Source organism: Arachis ipaensis, chromosome B2 (assembly GCF_059453495.1).
Source record: "Arachis ipaensis isolate K30076 ecotype BB chromosome B2, ASM5945349v1, whole genome shotgun sequence".
In the NCBI taxonomy this organism is placed as follows: domain Eukaryota; kingdom Viridiplantae; phylum Streptophyta; class Magnoliopsida; order Fabales; family Fabaceae; genus Arachis; species Arachis ipaensis.
This window is the reverse complement of record NC_142437.1, coordinates 2632443-2647513: the sequence shown is the minus strand read 5'-3', so window position 1 is coordinate 2647513 and position 15071 is coordinate 2632443. Positions and strand designations below refer to the sequence as shown.

Below are 15071 nucleotides of genomic sequence, written 5' to 3'. Positions count from 1 at the left end.
TGGGAAAGGTAAATCTTAGGAATGTCAAGTGTAATTTAAGGTAGATTTTATTTTTACTTTTTTAGAATACTATATACCTTCTTCTAGAATCTAGAGGTTACCAAGATCCAAATATACATTTAGATATACGGTATGTATTATTGTTCACAATCAATCATTTTCTCAGTATCAAGTGGCAATAATTCTATGCTTTCATTTTAAGGTATTATTTAAAATTATTTTTCAGAGTCAAAAAAATAATTATTGTAAAAATGTTCTCTCTTTTTTCCTCCCCGGCCCTCTATTTATTGCATTATTTAATTAAATTTCAATTAGGATGAACATATAATAAGCAACTACAACAATTATATTATATATATATATATATATATATATATATATATATATATATATATATTGTATTTCAGAACATTTTATTACATTATGTTGCTATAGCTATTATTGCTATTTTATAAAAATTACAATAATTAAGTTGTTGAAACTCAAAATAACTAAAGTACACAAGAAGGAAAAAAAAAAGTAATAATATTAAATAAAAAAAAAGCATTAAAACCATTAAAATCAAACACATGAATCACTTCTTAAAATGTTCTTCATCTATGCATCCGAGGATTTTCATCATAAGCTTCATCTGGTAACCCAAAAAAAAAAAAGAAGATTAGAAAATCTTGAAAAGGTAAGTCTTAGTATTTGTTTGGACGTTATTATTTGAATAAAAATAAAGATTTTTTCAATGAAAAAAGATTTTTTTTTTATTTTTTAGCGTGTTTGGTAAATTTTTAGTAGTAAAAGTAAAAGTACTAAAAAAATAAAAAAAAAAACATCTTTTTTGAGAAACTGTGATTTATATTTTTTTTTAAAGATTTTTTTTTCTTAAAAAAAGATATTTTTCATGTAATAAATAAACAAAAAAGTACTTTTATATTGTTATATACTTATATCCAAACATAATTAATAGATAAAAAAAAAGATCTTTTTACATGAAATATCTAAACATAAAATTACTTTTACTTTTTCATAAGATCTTTTAAAAAAAGATAACTCGAAAAAAGATCTTTTTTTAGAAACTCACCCAAATAAACTCTTAGAAGTTAGAACACAACAAATATTCATATATGTAATAAATAGTATAAACTAAAAAATATTTAAAATAAATTATTAGCACCTACCACTATTAATTTGCTCCATAACGATCATAGCATCTACTAATGCAATACCTCCTAGTTATCGTGTGTTCTGGAATAGTTTCTCGGCATCGCTTGATACATTTTTCTAATTCTAATTCAGATGCAATATAATAATTAGAAGAAATAGTATAATATCGTTGAGGAATTATGTAATGAAACTCAATAATGGCAAAACAAATAATCACTCCTATCATTAAAATTGGAATTATTGCATGTGATGCACAGTTTCTAGCCATAGATCTCTCTCTTTTATTCTTTTCTAGTTGTTGTCTTGAAATCATAAATTTGCGATAAAATTTTTATTTATATAGTGTTAATTAAGACTTTGTTTAATATTATTATTACACGTAACATGATTCTAGAATTAATATTATATGATCACTTAGATTTTGTTCTATTTTTGTTACTAAACAAATTCTCATTATAGTAAAGTGTTGTTTTCAGAATATGTAGTTTATTATTTTAATTAAGTTTAAATTGGCTTTTGAATCCAATGAACTTTATATATGCTTTATTGGTGGCCGCAAACGGTGTTAAATATATATATATAAATAAATGCCTTATATAAAACATTATTAAGACTAATATTCTAAGGTATACCCAATAAAAAAATGGTAATTAAGTTGCCATCTATACTTGTCATGTCATGCATGCATGGATTTTTTTTCCCATTTTTACTTTATATTTATCCTAAATTTTTTTTGGGTTGCTACATGCACAAGGCGGGATTTGAACCCCCGACACTTGCTTAAGCGGACTAGTGAGCTAACCACTAGACCAACCCAATTTGGTTATATTTATCCTAAATTTAGTGCAATTTCTCCAAAATGGCAGAGGGTATCTGGTTTTATATGCGATAAAAAAATGCCTTTAAAACTTAAAGGTAAATTCTATCGCACCACTATAAGATCGGCTATACTATATGGTACGGAATATTGGGCGGGCAAAGGAGAGCACGAACATAAGCTTGCGTGTGGCAAAAATGAAGATGTTGAGATGGATGAGTGGTCATGCGCGATTGGATAAAATAAGAAACGAATATATAAGGGAGAGAGTTGGAGTAACACCCATTATGGAAAAGATGGTTGAATTGCGTCTCAAGTGGTTTGGATATGTGAGAAGAAGACCGATAGAACACCCAGTCAGGAGGGTGGATGAGATGGAAGATGGACAAGGAGCGAAAGGCAAAGGAAGACCTAAGAAGACCATCCATGAGGTGATCAAACGAGATCTACATGTAAACGGTTTCTCTGTAGACATAATACATGACAGAGCATAATAACATTGTTTAATTCATGTAACCCACTCCTAATAAGACAAGGCCTTATTGTTGTTGTTGTTAGTGCATTTTCTCCCTCAACATTTACCCTTACAATTTTATAAAAAATAAGAAAAATATTATGTGATCAATATTTTTTTTTTAACATATGAATCAATACTAATTAACTCTCTACTTTTTTTTTTCTTACTAAAAACGTTAGACTCCTATCATTCTCCTAGGATGATATCATACACTCACATAATTAACTAATTAATTTATGAGGGTAATTATATAACTTGACTATTATTTTAGGATGAAGAATAACATTTGCAACCATGTGTTGAGAATTATGGGTTAAAGTATATTGGGTTTGGTGTGGTAGCAACTTTGGAGTATAGTGTTGGAATATATTATATACTATTATTATAAAGTATTATAGACTTATAGTTATAATGATTAATGGGACCTATCCTTCCTTAGCTCTTTATTGGAGTTGTGAAGTCTCATAACTTTATGTCTGTATTGGTTTTGATTAGTGTTCTTCTCTTCCCCTTCAAGGGCACGCCACCCTCCACCAATGCCGTCCCACTTCATGGCCGCAGCACAAATTTGGATATATTTTTTAATTTCATTCATAAAGTTGAAGACAAAGTAGATATATCATATATTGTGACTCAAATTTTCAACATGTTTATCATTCAGCATATCACTTAGATTAGATATACATGTAGACAATTTATTCATTGTTTAGTGAGTGATTAAGGTACATACTAAATAAATCTAAATCTAAATCTAAATTAAATCAACTCTCTTAGAATAAACTAAAAGGTATTATGTAATAAAAAAGTACCATATGCAAATCTACTACATTTTAGTTATTAAATTAGTAATACGTAAGGAAATATTAGGGGTGAACATACTCGATTACCCGTCTAAATCCGAACCGAATCAATTAAATTGATTTTGGAAGCAACGGGTAATCGGATTCGAATCCGAACCAAATTAATAACTCTTTCTAGTAATTGATCCGGGTAACGGTTTTGGGGGTGCAGAATCCGAACCAACTCGTAAACCCAACCATATATTAATTAAATAAAAATTTAATATATATATATATATGCCTTTTAATGATTTTGAATTTCTCTCTATTGCACTTTTGTATTTAGTTTTTAATGTATTTGGTATTTAACATGTTTGGATTTTAATGTGTTTAGTTTTTAATATATTTGGTGTTTAACATGTTTGAATTATTTCATTGATTTTACATATTTATTGTACTTACAAAATTTTTAATATAAAAATTTCGGTTTTTTTTTTAATGAATTTCTATTTTATCGGGTATCCAATTACTCGAATCGAACTAATCCGTTTTTAATCAGTTTGGTTTGGTTTGGATACATATACAAAAAAACGTAAATTCAAATCAAATCGAACCAATTACAATTCAATTAGTTCAATTCTAATTTCACCATAAACCCAAACCAACCCAATCCGTGCTCATCCTACAAAACATGATTGGTGGAAAGGGACAAATTTTTGGTTAGGCATTAAAGCACTCTTTGCTGGCTTTGGGAGTGAAGGTAGTTTTGTTTTTTATTCTTTTTCTTTTTCAGGTTAAGCAAGGGCTAGAGCTTGCAGGGCTACCATTTTTTCTAGGCTAAAGATGAAGTTGATGCTTTACCTCTTGGTTGAAAACCCAAAATGGATATCTTAGCCATTGATTATATTTAAATATGTATTTTATGTGAATGACTACTTTGATGATTCATTTTGTGTGTGTATACCTAGCATAATTAAAGATTGAAGTAGACATAAGAATTCCTCAAAAGGAAAGAATTTTCTTTCAAGTTATTGGCAGACTGATATGATGCCTAAACATAATGTAATGACTAATGAACATGAACATTCAAGTACATAGCTAAAATGAGACTTCTACAACATTTCCTCATCACTAACCACTCGCTTTTCTAATTTACACAAGTACACTACAGATATTTAACCAAATTAGCCGTTTCTTCTCAAGAAAAACCTTGCCACTCTTTAACTTTTTTTCTTTCCAAAAGAGAAAGGCAATGTGAGAAGAACACAAGTCAACACTTACAACTACAAAAGGTCAAAATGCTGTTTTGATGTGTTCCATTCAGATTTATCAAGAAAAAAGCCCTACTAATGAGTGACTCAGTGGAAATTTATCAGGCAACGTCGACATCTATTGCCATTGCCTTCTCTTCTGAGGCATAGGAAGTGTCTGGAGCTGCAGTGGACTTTGGTTCTGTGAATGGACTCTGTGTATGAGTCGAGTCAACTTCCATAGCCGAAGGTCTGGGAGGTGATGGCGGCTGCACCTCCACATCAGGATACGCGGCCTTAAACCTTGCCCGCAGTCCCTCATCAACCAACCTCACACCACTTAACTGATTACCAAGTGACATCCACCTAAGGGAACAATGGAGACATGATCAATTACAAGAAAGTAAAGAACTACCACAAACAGAAAAAAAATCTTCTCTATAAAGATGAAGTTTTGAACCTAAATCCACAACTACAACAAGGTTAGACTCTTTGGTCTGACAAATCAAAACCAGATTATAGATAACAAAGTACTTAATTTATACAACAATATCATGCAACTGTAGTAAAATTGGATCAAATGATCATTTCAAATCAAGACTAGCCAATGGGTTCAATCTCAGTCAAAGAAATATATTTCAGTCAAGAAAACCAACCCTGCATGAGTATTGTGCATGCGAGCAAATAACTCCAGCTTTCTTGTTCTTGGACTTATCCTCTCCAGCATCGGATACATCTGCAGGAAAAAATTACTATAATTCTTTATCTCATCTTCAAAAGGAAAATGAGATTAATGCAAAATTCAATGACATAATAATTATCTATCAGGAAGTAGTTGAATGCTATAGAAACCTCATCTGGCTTGCGGCTTGTTTCCCTGACTTCAGCAACAATAACATCGGTATCAATATTTCGGTTCACTTCAGGGTTCCCCTTTATCCCAACAAGACAATGTTCCTTACTATGATTGAGCCAATGGCCTGTACGGCCAGTTCTGATTATTCTCTGAAGTTGATTTGTTTTCACCCAAATTATCTCCTCAACACGTTTATATCCCCAAAGTTCTAAGCTGCAGAAAGCATTATGCAATATAAGAAAGCCAACTTCATTTGTTATCAGGAAAAAAAAAATAGTATGTGACCAGTAACAAGTGCACATACCATTCACGTCCAAGCTCCATTGCACGTCCGGTGACCCACAGAAAAATAAGTCCATCGGTTTGCAGTGCAGGGACATTAAGACTGCGCATCTCATCATCAGCCATTGTTCCATAGGGCAGTTCCATGTGAATATCCCATGGTGGATCTGCCATGATTACTCCAAATTGACCTAATATGTCCATCCTAAAGTTACGTATATCACAGTTGATCCATTGTGGCTCACCAAGTTCCACCTCAGAACAATATTCAGCTCGCTGAGGTTTTAGTGGCTTTGGAGGCGGAGGTGCACCCATCATTGTCGGAGACACGTCAGGTGTAGGGTCATACTCATAATGAACATACTTGCATGTCTATCAAAGGACAGAAGAACGATAGAGATCAGACTATGTGATACATAAGCAAAATAGGACAATTCACAATAAGATATAATCACAGGAAAGAAACATGCCTTCATGTGCCGGCAAGTATCAAGAAAAGAACAGTCCCCTAAATTGATGTCAGTATGAGGAGCAATTATCCGTCTAAAATGAACCTGTGAAGAAAAGGATCAGTAATTGTTATCAACAAAAGCAGATTGATTATTGGAAATCACATCCACAAGTGGCACCAGCCTAAAGCAATAGAGAACAAATAAAAAATGAAATCATTCAGGTGGGTAAACAGAAACGAAATCACTAACCTTTTCACATGCTATAAAGGAACCAGATTGACGACGACAATCCTCTTTTGTCAGCAAGTCACAGTATTGCCTCACTTGAGAACCACCTTTTGTTTTGAACTGAAAAATATATTGCAAACCAATCTTAGAAATATTAACCTATACATAATGCTGGCGTGCAGTAAAAGATGGCAAAAAGCACAATAGAAACTTCAGCATTAAGAATTTTGAAGTAGGAAATGAGGTCGAACCTTTGCAGCAACAGCAGTCTCCTTTGCAGTTGGTCGGTGAATTAGGTCCAAAAGCTCCTCACCAGTTTTAGATTTTTGCATCTCCCTAAATGATTTCTTATTCAACAAAGCCTCAAGATCCTTCATATCATCCTCTATGGTTCTTGGTTTCTGTGGCATTGAATTAGGACTATTACCTGGTGCATTTGGCCCCAATGGGAGTCTATGCATTGGTGGGATACTCATGCCTCTATGTGCCCCCATCATGCCCATTACTCTTGGTGCTCCCCTCGGTCCTCCCGGAAACATTGGTTGTAAACCAGACATGTGAGGGTCCCCATGGGGCATCCACATATCAGACATTGGCCTAAGACCTGGCCTTCCCATCCCAAGCAAACTGCCATTAGCATTAGTGCCACCTGGAGTGATTTGCCCTTGATTTTGATTTGCATTTCCATCTCCGGAACTTGATTCGAGTTGCTGATACTGTGCAGTTTCCGGCAACTCTCTAAGAAGCCGAGTTCGGTCTATATTTAAAACCATAATTCTTGCCTTGCCACTTACCACGAACTCCTCCAGCTCAACGCCACCATTATCTTCTGCCATTGACCTCAAAGCTATCTCCACTGCAAGCGTAGATCCCGAATCTCCCCCAAGCTCCTGAAGTGCTGCCTTTTCTGCAGGCGTAACCGTCTGATCATTCTCCAATTTTCTCAACACAGTGGAAGAATCAATTGGCGTGAATGGTACTCGCCCTAGCAAACAAACAGCAACCATTGATCGGACCACTGCCAACGGATTTACACTCTCGGATTCAACCTGGTTAATTGTCTTTGAATCCACAGATGTTTTCTGCTTTTGATTCTTGGTATTTGTCAGGTAACCCTCATTAGAGCCATCAGTGGTTTCAGTATTAAAGCGAGTTGTTTCAAGAGTCTTCTTGGGATTCAATTTTGGGTCAGGTGGAGGCAAAGCAGGGGTAGGAGCAAACGGCCGATGATTGAAAGAAGAAACAACCTTGAGAGAAAGGTCAAGAGAGGACACAAGATTGGGGATTATGGTCTGTATAGAAGAAAGCATCTCCAGGTGAGCCTTGTGTTGGGTCTCTATTCGAGCTTCGAGCTGCTGCCTTATGTCTTTAACGGCAGCTATGGTATCCTCATTACCATCTGATTGTGTCTCCATTGATTCCTTCCTAAAACCCCAACAATGATACAAACATCAGATTTCATAAACTCTTGCTACCATTTATGATTGAACATCAAGCAACAGATACAAACACAAGATGAATAGTGGCAACTAAAAGAATTGAAATGAAAAATAAAGAAATGATTAGGTAAACAAAATATCTTAGTTTCACTAACACAAAAAGGAATTCAAAATTTTGAAGTACATTGATATTTTCAATTCAATCAAATAGCAAGTAACTACAGCACAAATGAACCCTAAACCAAAATATTAGCAAGCTGAAAACTTCATTAAAAAAAATCAAATTTTCAAACATTGCAATAAACAACGGATTGAGATAAACTAATCATCGAAACCTCAATGACATTTAAATAGCTACCATCAAGGAAACTCCAGAAGTATGCCTAATTCCCAGAGCTACGTAAATGACACTGAATCACCCTAAAAACCAGTCTAAATCACAAAATCCAAAACAAGAAAACCAACAAGAAGTATATCAGCATCTCAAATAAAGAAAAGTGCTTAAATTTATATGAAAAATTGAATCTTTTTCTTGTTTCTCGCAGCAAAGCTATAAACACCTTGGAAAGAAGAGCAAAAATCCTGATTCTTAGGGTGAATAGAGAGGGGAAGCTGAGAATCGAAATCAAGGATAGACGTGTTGAATGCGAAGTTTTTGACTTGCTGGAGCTTCGAAGATTTTCCGGTGGATTCGGCGGAGCGAAGGGTTGAAGAGCACTGGCGGAGAAGAAGAGAAGCAGCAGATTACATATATGTCTTCGGACTCAGTAGACCAAAATCCCCTCCAAAAGTAATTACAAAATATACCCCTGTAATTTCTATTATATTCGAAAGTACCCCTCTTTTTGTAATATTTTCGTTTTAGACCCCTACCAACTTTGAAAAAAGAAGTTTTCCCACCGTATCTTCCATCTCAGTAGACATGGTTGTTAGAAGTTAGAACCGAAGTATGAAGGCTTGTGAATGTGATTAATCAGGAAATGCATAAGGATTATAAGTAACTTATCCTTGTCTTCAACTCTTCATGTTCAGATCAACCAAGTGTAATTACCAGAGTCTTTAATATGTTTGATTAAATGCAAATGCAATGATGCAAAACCAACCGATCCATATTTAGTATGGGGCACATGATCCGACCTGGTTCGAAGATCCGGTCCGATTTCGTACATTTAGAAGTTAATTTAGTGTAATTTCGGGTAAGGATTTCAAAAATAGATTCGTTTATTATTTTGGGTCGAATTTGGGTCAAGGCAAGTCCGACTTCACTCGACCCATGTGCACTTTAAGGGAACTAAAAAAAGTATATATGTTTTAAATTAATTTTAATATTATATTATATTAATTATAAGCTTATTATTTTATTTTTAATCACACTTGTTGAATTAGAAAATAAATCAAAGAAGTATCAAATTAAAATTTATTGATAAATTAAAGTTCAAATATGGATATCAACTTTTCGGTAACAAATTTATTCTTTATAAATAAGTGTATCGTAAATAAGTTTTTTTATAAATTATTGTTAAAGTTTTAAAGGCCCGATTTTTACCCAATTTAGACCCGATATAGTTGCGACAAAAAAATATTTAGGTTTTATCGGGTTTAAGATCGAGTTAGAGTCTAAAAAATAAGTTCAATATATATTTAGAGTCGGTTCTGAGTCAAGACAAATCCGATTTTAGGGGTGAGCACGGGTAACGGGTACCCGATTACCTGTTTGAACCCGAACCGAACCAATTAAATTGGTTCTGGAACTAACAGGTAATTGGGTCCAACCCGAACTAAACCGATAGTCTTTGTTAGTGATTAGTTCGGGTATCGGTTCTAGGGGTACAGAATCCGAACCAACCTGCGAACCCGATCATATATTAATTAAATAAAAAAATAAAAAAATATATATGACTTTTCTATTAGACAAAGATTATTCACTATTAATATGTTTGGATTTTAATGAGTTTAGTTTTTAATGTATTTGGTATTTAACATGTTTGAATTATTTCTATTGACGTTACATATTTATTGTACTTATTGAATTTTTAAGATAAAAATTTAGTTTTTTTATGAATTTCAAAGTCATCGGATATCCAATTACCTGAACCGAACCAATCCATTTTTAATTAATTTGGTTTGGTTCGAACACCCCTATCCGATTTCACCTTGCCCATAAATACCCCTAATTATTTACCACCTTGCGTAAATATATGGTTGATCAATACTCTATAGCACATGTCAGTATCATCCAGATCCAATCAGTGAAGAACATGTTTCAATAATAAAAAGCTTACCTCAACACTCAACAGAGAAGAGAAGCCCCGGGCTCACGGCTGACGGCACGCAGAGAATGAGACAGAGAAGCGAGCTCACCGAGAAGCACAGCAGTGAAGGCGATCCACTGCGGAGGAGGACGACACGAGGAGCACGGACTGGCAGAGGCAGTGAAGAGGCGACAGGCGAGCGAGGGACGCTCAAGAGCCGGCGAGACGACGGAAAGGAGCCGACGAGAGGCTCGGCGACGAGGCGGCGACCATGGGGTGGCGGTGAAAGCTCTAGCTGCGGCTGCCGTTCTGCCTTTTAGTTCAAGTGAGAGAGTAAGGCTCTGCCACTGTTCCTTCGATCAGGTGTAGCGAAGTTAATAGTTGAGAATAGTTAAATTTAAATTATTTGACTGATTTGGTTAAATTTTTATCTAACAGCTCTCAATTATCTAATAATTTTAGTGATCGGTTCAATTGTATACATATTTAAACGTGCAAATATCTTTACCGTGTAACAGATTGTAGAAACCTGTAGTAAAACCTTGTTGGGGGCGACAGTTGAAACCTTCCTAAGTAGCACTTTTGTTGCATCTCTAGGAATTCAAAACACAAAAGTTATCACTTCTAAACAAATTCAGCATAATACTTTAAAAAATGAACAAGTTATATTTTGAAGAACCTTGAAGACAATGTGTGAACACTACTGTTATTAATAATCTCATAATATCAAATATGCAGCAATATGGTGTCCCTACTTTTATTTGGTTAATTAAAGGTCAAACTTCAATACACCACGTGCAATTTGAATAAGCTGTTTTCATTCTTCAAAGAAGAATTAAAAAATGAAGATTTACATCAAAGACAGCTAGCAACTCTTCTGTCATGAATTATTTAAAGTTAGTTACCACTTGATTCCCATGTTCTTATACCATATAACATCATGGTCATACATATTGGGATATACTTGATCCAGTAGACCACCGAGTTCAGTATCCTGCAAACATTGTTCTCTTACCCTTTTGTTTTGAAAATTTGACTACTTTGATCTTGTTTGAGATCATGGCTGGAGTTCTTGTTGGTGGAGCTTTTCTGTCTGGCTTCATTAACGTTGTCCTGGATAGGCTCATTTCGGTTGATGCAGTCAACTTGGTTGCAGGCAAGAAGCTTAGCTCTGACTTGGTTGAGAGGCTGAGGAATGCTCTGATGGATGCTGGAGCTCTTGTTGATGATGCAGAGCTCAAGCAACTGGATAACCATGATGTGAAGGAGTGGCTCAACTGTCTCCGAGATGCTCTTTACACTGCTGATGACTTGCTGGACTGCGTCTGCACCAAAGCTGCAACTCAAAAGGGGGTACGCAATTTCTTGCCTAGCTTCTTGAATTCTGAAGAGAGGCAGATGGTGAAAGAGATAGAAAGGGTGGTTAGAAGGATAGAAGATCTTGAGAAACGCAAAGGAAAGCTTGGGCTTGAAAAGATTTCCACTGCTAGCTTCTCCTGGAAAACTACATCCACTTCTCTTGTAAAAGGGAATGTGTATGGCAGGGAGGATGACCAGAAGGCTTTAGTCCAGATGCTGAATGACAACAATGAGCATCACTTGTCTGTGATCTCTATTGTTGGCATCGGTGGTGTTGGTAAAACTACTTTGGCTCAATGGATGTACAATAATGCAGAGTTGATGGAGGGATTTGATCGGAAAGCGTGGGTTTGTGTTTCGGAAAACTTCAATATTGTTGAGACTACAAGGAATATAGTAAAGGAGATCTCTACAAATACTCAGGATCTTGATAGCTTCAATTCAATTCAAGATGCTTTGAAGAAAGGATTGTCCGAAAAGAAGTTCTTTATTGTTTTGGATGATGTTTGGAGTAATGATCATCATCAATGGAAGGATTTTCTAGCCCCTTTTCAATATGGGGTTAAGGGAAGTACTATTCTTCTGACTACTCGCAAGGAAGATGTTGGTTCAGTTGTCCAAACAAATTATCACCCTCACTATCTCATTCCATTATCAGAAGACTATTGTTGGTCAGTGTTTGCAGCCAATGCTTCTTTTCCAGAGTCAAATGGGAGCCCAACACTAGAAGGAATAGGAAAAAAGATTGCCAGGAAGTGTGACGGTTTGCCATTAGCAGCAGAAACACTTGGTTGCTTGTGCAGAAGGCATGATGCTGAGGAATGGGAAAAAATCTTAAGGAGTGATATTTGGGGATTTTCTACAATTGACAGTAAGATTATTCCAGCACTGTTAATTAGTTACTTCCACCTTCCTGCACATTTGAAGCGTTGTTTTGTTTATTGTGCATTGTATCCGAAAGATTATCTTTTGGATAAAGATGAACTAATTTTGCTGTGGATGGCCCAAGATCTTTTAAGGCTACCAAATAGAGGAGAGAGTTTTGAAGAAGTTGGTTGCAATTATTTTGAAGAATTAGCTTCCAGATTATTTTTTAAACCAAGTACGTATAATTTTAAGAGATTTGTGATGCATGATCTCTTGCGTGACTTGGCAATATTCCTTGCTGGCGACTTCTATTGTAGAATAGAAGAACTTGGTGAACAAGATGAGAAGAAGGTTCTCACTCGTCATTTATCACATATCTCATGTGGAAGCTTAGGTCCTCGAATCTCAAAAGTCTCTAACTCCATTTTGAAATTGGAATCTTTGAGGACATCGTTGTATATCGATGATTTGTTTAACCTGGAAATCATAGGATCAAAGTTTAAATACTTGAGAGTTTTATCCTTTCATAAACTTGATGTATTACCTGAATCAATAGGTGAATTGATTCATCTACGCTATTTGAATCTCTCTTGGACTGACATTAACATGTTGCCAGAATTGTTGTGCAACTTGTATAATCTACAAACATTAATATTATATGGATGTACTAAGCTGACCATGTTGCCCAGTGGCATGCATAATCTTGTGAATTTACGGCATCTGGATCTTAGGAAAACTTCTTTGGAAGAAATGCCTGGGGGAATAAGCAAATTGAAACACTTGCGTGTCTTAGATTTCTTTATCGTGGGCAAGCATGAAGATAATGGAATCCATGAATTGGGAGGGCTCTCAAATCTTCATGGATCATTCCAGCTTAAGAAGTTGGAGAATATTGTGGATGTGAAAGAAGCAGAGAATGCAAGAATGATAAACAAGAATCTCATCAGCAAATTATACTTGGAGTGGTCTTCAGGTGGTGATATGGTTTCGAATACACAAACTGAGAGAGAGATACTCCACAGCTTGGAACCGCACAATGGCTTGAAAGAGTTGACAATAAGGAGATACAGGGGTACAATATTTCCAGATTGGTTGGGGCACTGTTCTTACAACAATATGACACATATATCGTTGGTGTGTTGCATGAACTGTTGCATGCTGCCTTCACTTGGACAGCTACCATCTCTCAAGTCCCTGTACATTCGAGATTTCGGTCAGCTCAGCAGCATTGGAATTGAGTTTTACAAGAATGAAGACGATCCTTCTTTGCATATTGCTCCTTTTCCCTCACTGGAGACATTGCAATTTCAGGATATGCCATGCTGGGAGGTGTGGAATTTACCTGACTCAGAAACTTTTCGTCAGCTTAAGAGTCTTCAATTCAATTTCCTTTTCCTCAAAAGAAAATACCTCTCTTTCTTTACACATTATCAACTAGTTGGACTGATATAAATTTGCATTCATTTTTTTTTCCCATTCATTGGGAAACCTCTCACTTTGTAGTTGTACTTGAAAGAAATATCTTCTGTTATTCTCAGAAAAGGTCATTCTTATAAATTCAAAGACACAGAATATATATATTGTGCATCCAACATTTGAGAATTTCTTTACATACATCGATAAATGAAATCTACTGTTTTCATCCATCTTCTGCAGGTACATTGTAATGAAGTAAAAGTGCCCAAATGGCAGAGATTTCATCATATATAATCTTATACAAATATTTTAGCTTCAGGTTGGTAAATTTACTCTACTTCATTCCATTCTAGAATTTACTTTTCCTCTTCTGTTGGGAAAAAGAAAAATGTTATGAAAACTTGATTTTAGAAAAACTAGATATATGCCCTTAATGGTAAAATTGTTTTTCTGCCTTTGCCACTATTTGATGTTTATGGCTTTATGCTGAACTAATTGGTACTTCCATGTAGTAACTTAAATTTTGATTCTTTAACTGTTTTTGGAATCTATAAATTGTACTTTTTGTCGATTCTATTTATTGTGGTTCATTCATAATTTTAGCAGAGAGATCAATTGAAATCTTTTAAAAATATTTAAGGTAAAATTAAAACTTTCACCAAATGCTTTTCTTTTCTTCTATTCTTTAATCTTCTTTTAAATTTTTTGCAATATAACACAACATGATGCAGTTTGCAACTTTGAGCGATAGGCTAAAAGAAAATAAAGCTTATTGTCTTTCCTAAAATGGAAAGTGAAGCTTCAAAATAATTTAACAATCTTGTTTCTGTTTGTGCCATCTTTTGCAGGTAAAAGGTTCACAGATGTTCCAGATTTCGTTGTACATGTATATGTATATGGAGATGTGTAAAGTGGATTAATGTGTTGGGAAGCAGTAGTGTTTTGTGATTTCAGCTTTCATGTTAATTGGTATGTACACTAGTTTAAATTAATGACTGATGTGTATCATATCTACACATTATTCAATGCTTTGCTTCAAAGATAGGAACCATAGCTGGTTGTTTGGTTATATGACTTATATCAATAGCAGTCATGTTTGAACTTTGAACCAACATGCTAAACAAATGAGTTTCAATATATAATGCAAGGGTTGTATCAAACTTGAATTGTAGGTATTCTTTTTTTTTTTTTAAATACAATTCAAAGGCATCATGATGATTAACAACGTTATTGAACTTAGCTGAAGTAGTGTTACTTATATGTTGAAGTTGATAATCTACATCTTACCTGCATGAAACAGTTATTAATTAATTAACTTATATTCAAAGGTAGGTACAACAGCTTTGATAATCCCTTGGAATTATATGACACAAAAATAAAGATTTCATTAAGAGAATGGTAT

General features: G+C 34.7%; 1 protein-coding gene, 1 long non-coding RNA gene and 1 pseudogene across 4 annotated transcripts; 2 read left to right on the top strand and 1 right to left on the bottom strand.

Moving 5' to 3' along the window:
• Positions 1-4266: 4266 nt before the first annotated feature.
• MTA (mRNAadenosine methylase) lies at positions 4267-8742 on the bottom strand. 2 transcript variants are annotated; one of them, XM_088504674.1, is made up of 8 exons: positions 8336-8742; positions 6588-7761; positions 6358-6456; positions 6127-6210; positions 5679-6028; positions 5371-5587; positions 5175-5254; positions 4267-4884 (listed from the first exon to the last, which is right to left on the bottom strand). In XM_088504674.1, exons 2-8 carry the CDS (start codon positions 7749-7751, stop codon positions 4641-4643), a joined length of 2238 nt encoding a protein of 745 aa, XP_088360800.1. In that variant the 5' UTR covers positions 7752-7761; positions 8336-8742; the 3' UTR covers positions 4267-4640. The 2 variants fall into 2 exon arrangements, with proteins under 2 accessions (XP_088360800.1, XP_088360801.1); XM_088504675.1 differs by lacking the exon at positions 8336-8742 and adding an exon at positions 8134-8185.
• A 1248-nt stretch (positions 8743-9990) lies between these two features.
• Positions 9991-14829, top strand: LOC148572807 (uncharacterized). Its single transcript, XR_015905108.1, has 3 exons — positions 9991-10360; positions 13910-13988; positions 14518-14829. It is a non-coding gene; the product is annotated as an uncharacterized LOC148572807 (long non-coding RNA).
• On the top strand, positions 10354-12795 carry LOC148572808 (putative disease resistance RPP13-like protein 1; annotated as a pseudogene). The gene has a single exon (XR_015905107.1). The product of XR_015905107.1 is annotated as a putative disease resistance RPP13-like protein 1 (transcript).
• Positions 14830-15071: the final 242 nt, after the last annotated feature.

What these genes read in the sequence shown, in the direction of transcription:
- MTA (XM_088504674.1), bottom strand. Translation starts at nt 7,751, where the DNA reads ATGGAGACACAATCAGATGGTAATGAGGATACCATAGCTGCCGTTAAA. An exon ending in AGACTGCTGTTGCTGCAAAG is followed by an intron (nt 6,457 to 6,587) that starts GTTCGACCTCAT and finishes TATATTTTTCAG; the next exon opens with TTCAAAACAAAAGGTGGTTC. An exon ending in ATGCACAATACTCATGCAGG is followed by an intron (nt 4,885 to 5,174) that starts GTTGGTTTTCTT and finishes TTGTTCCCTTAG; the next exon opens with GTGGATGTCACTTGGTAATC.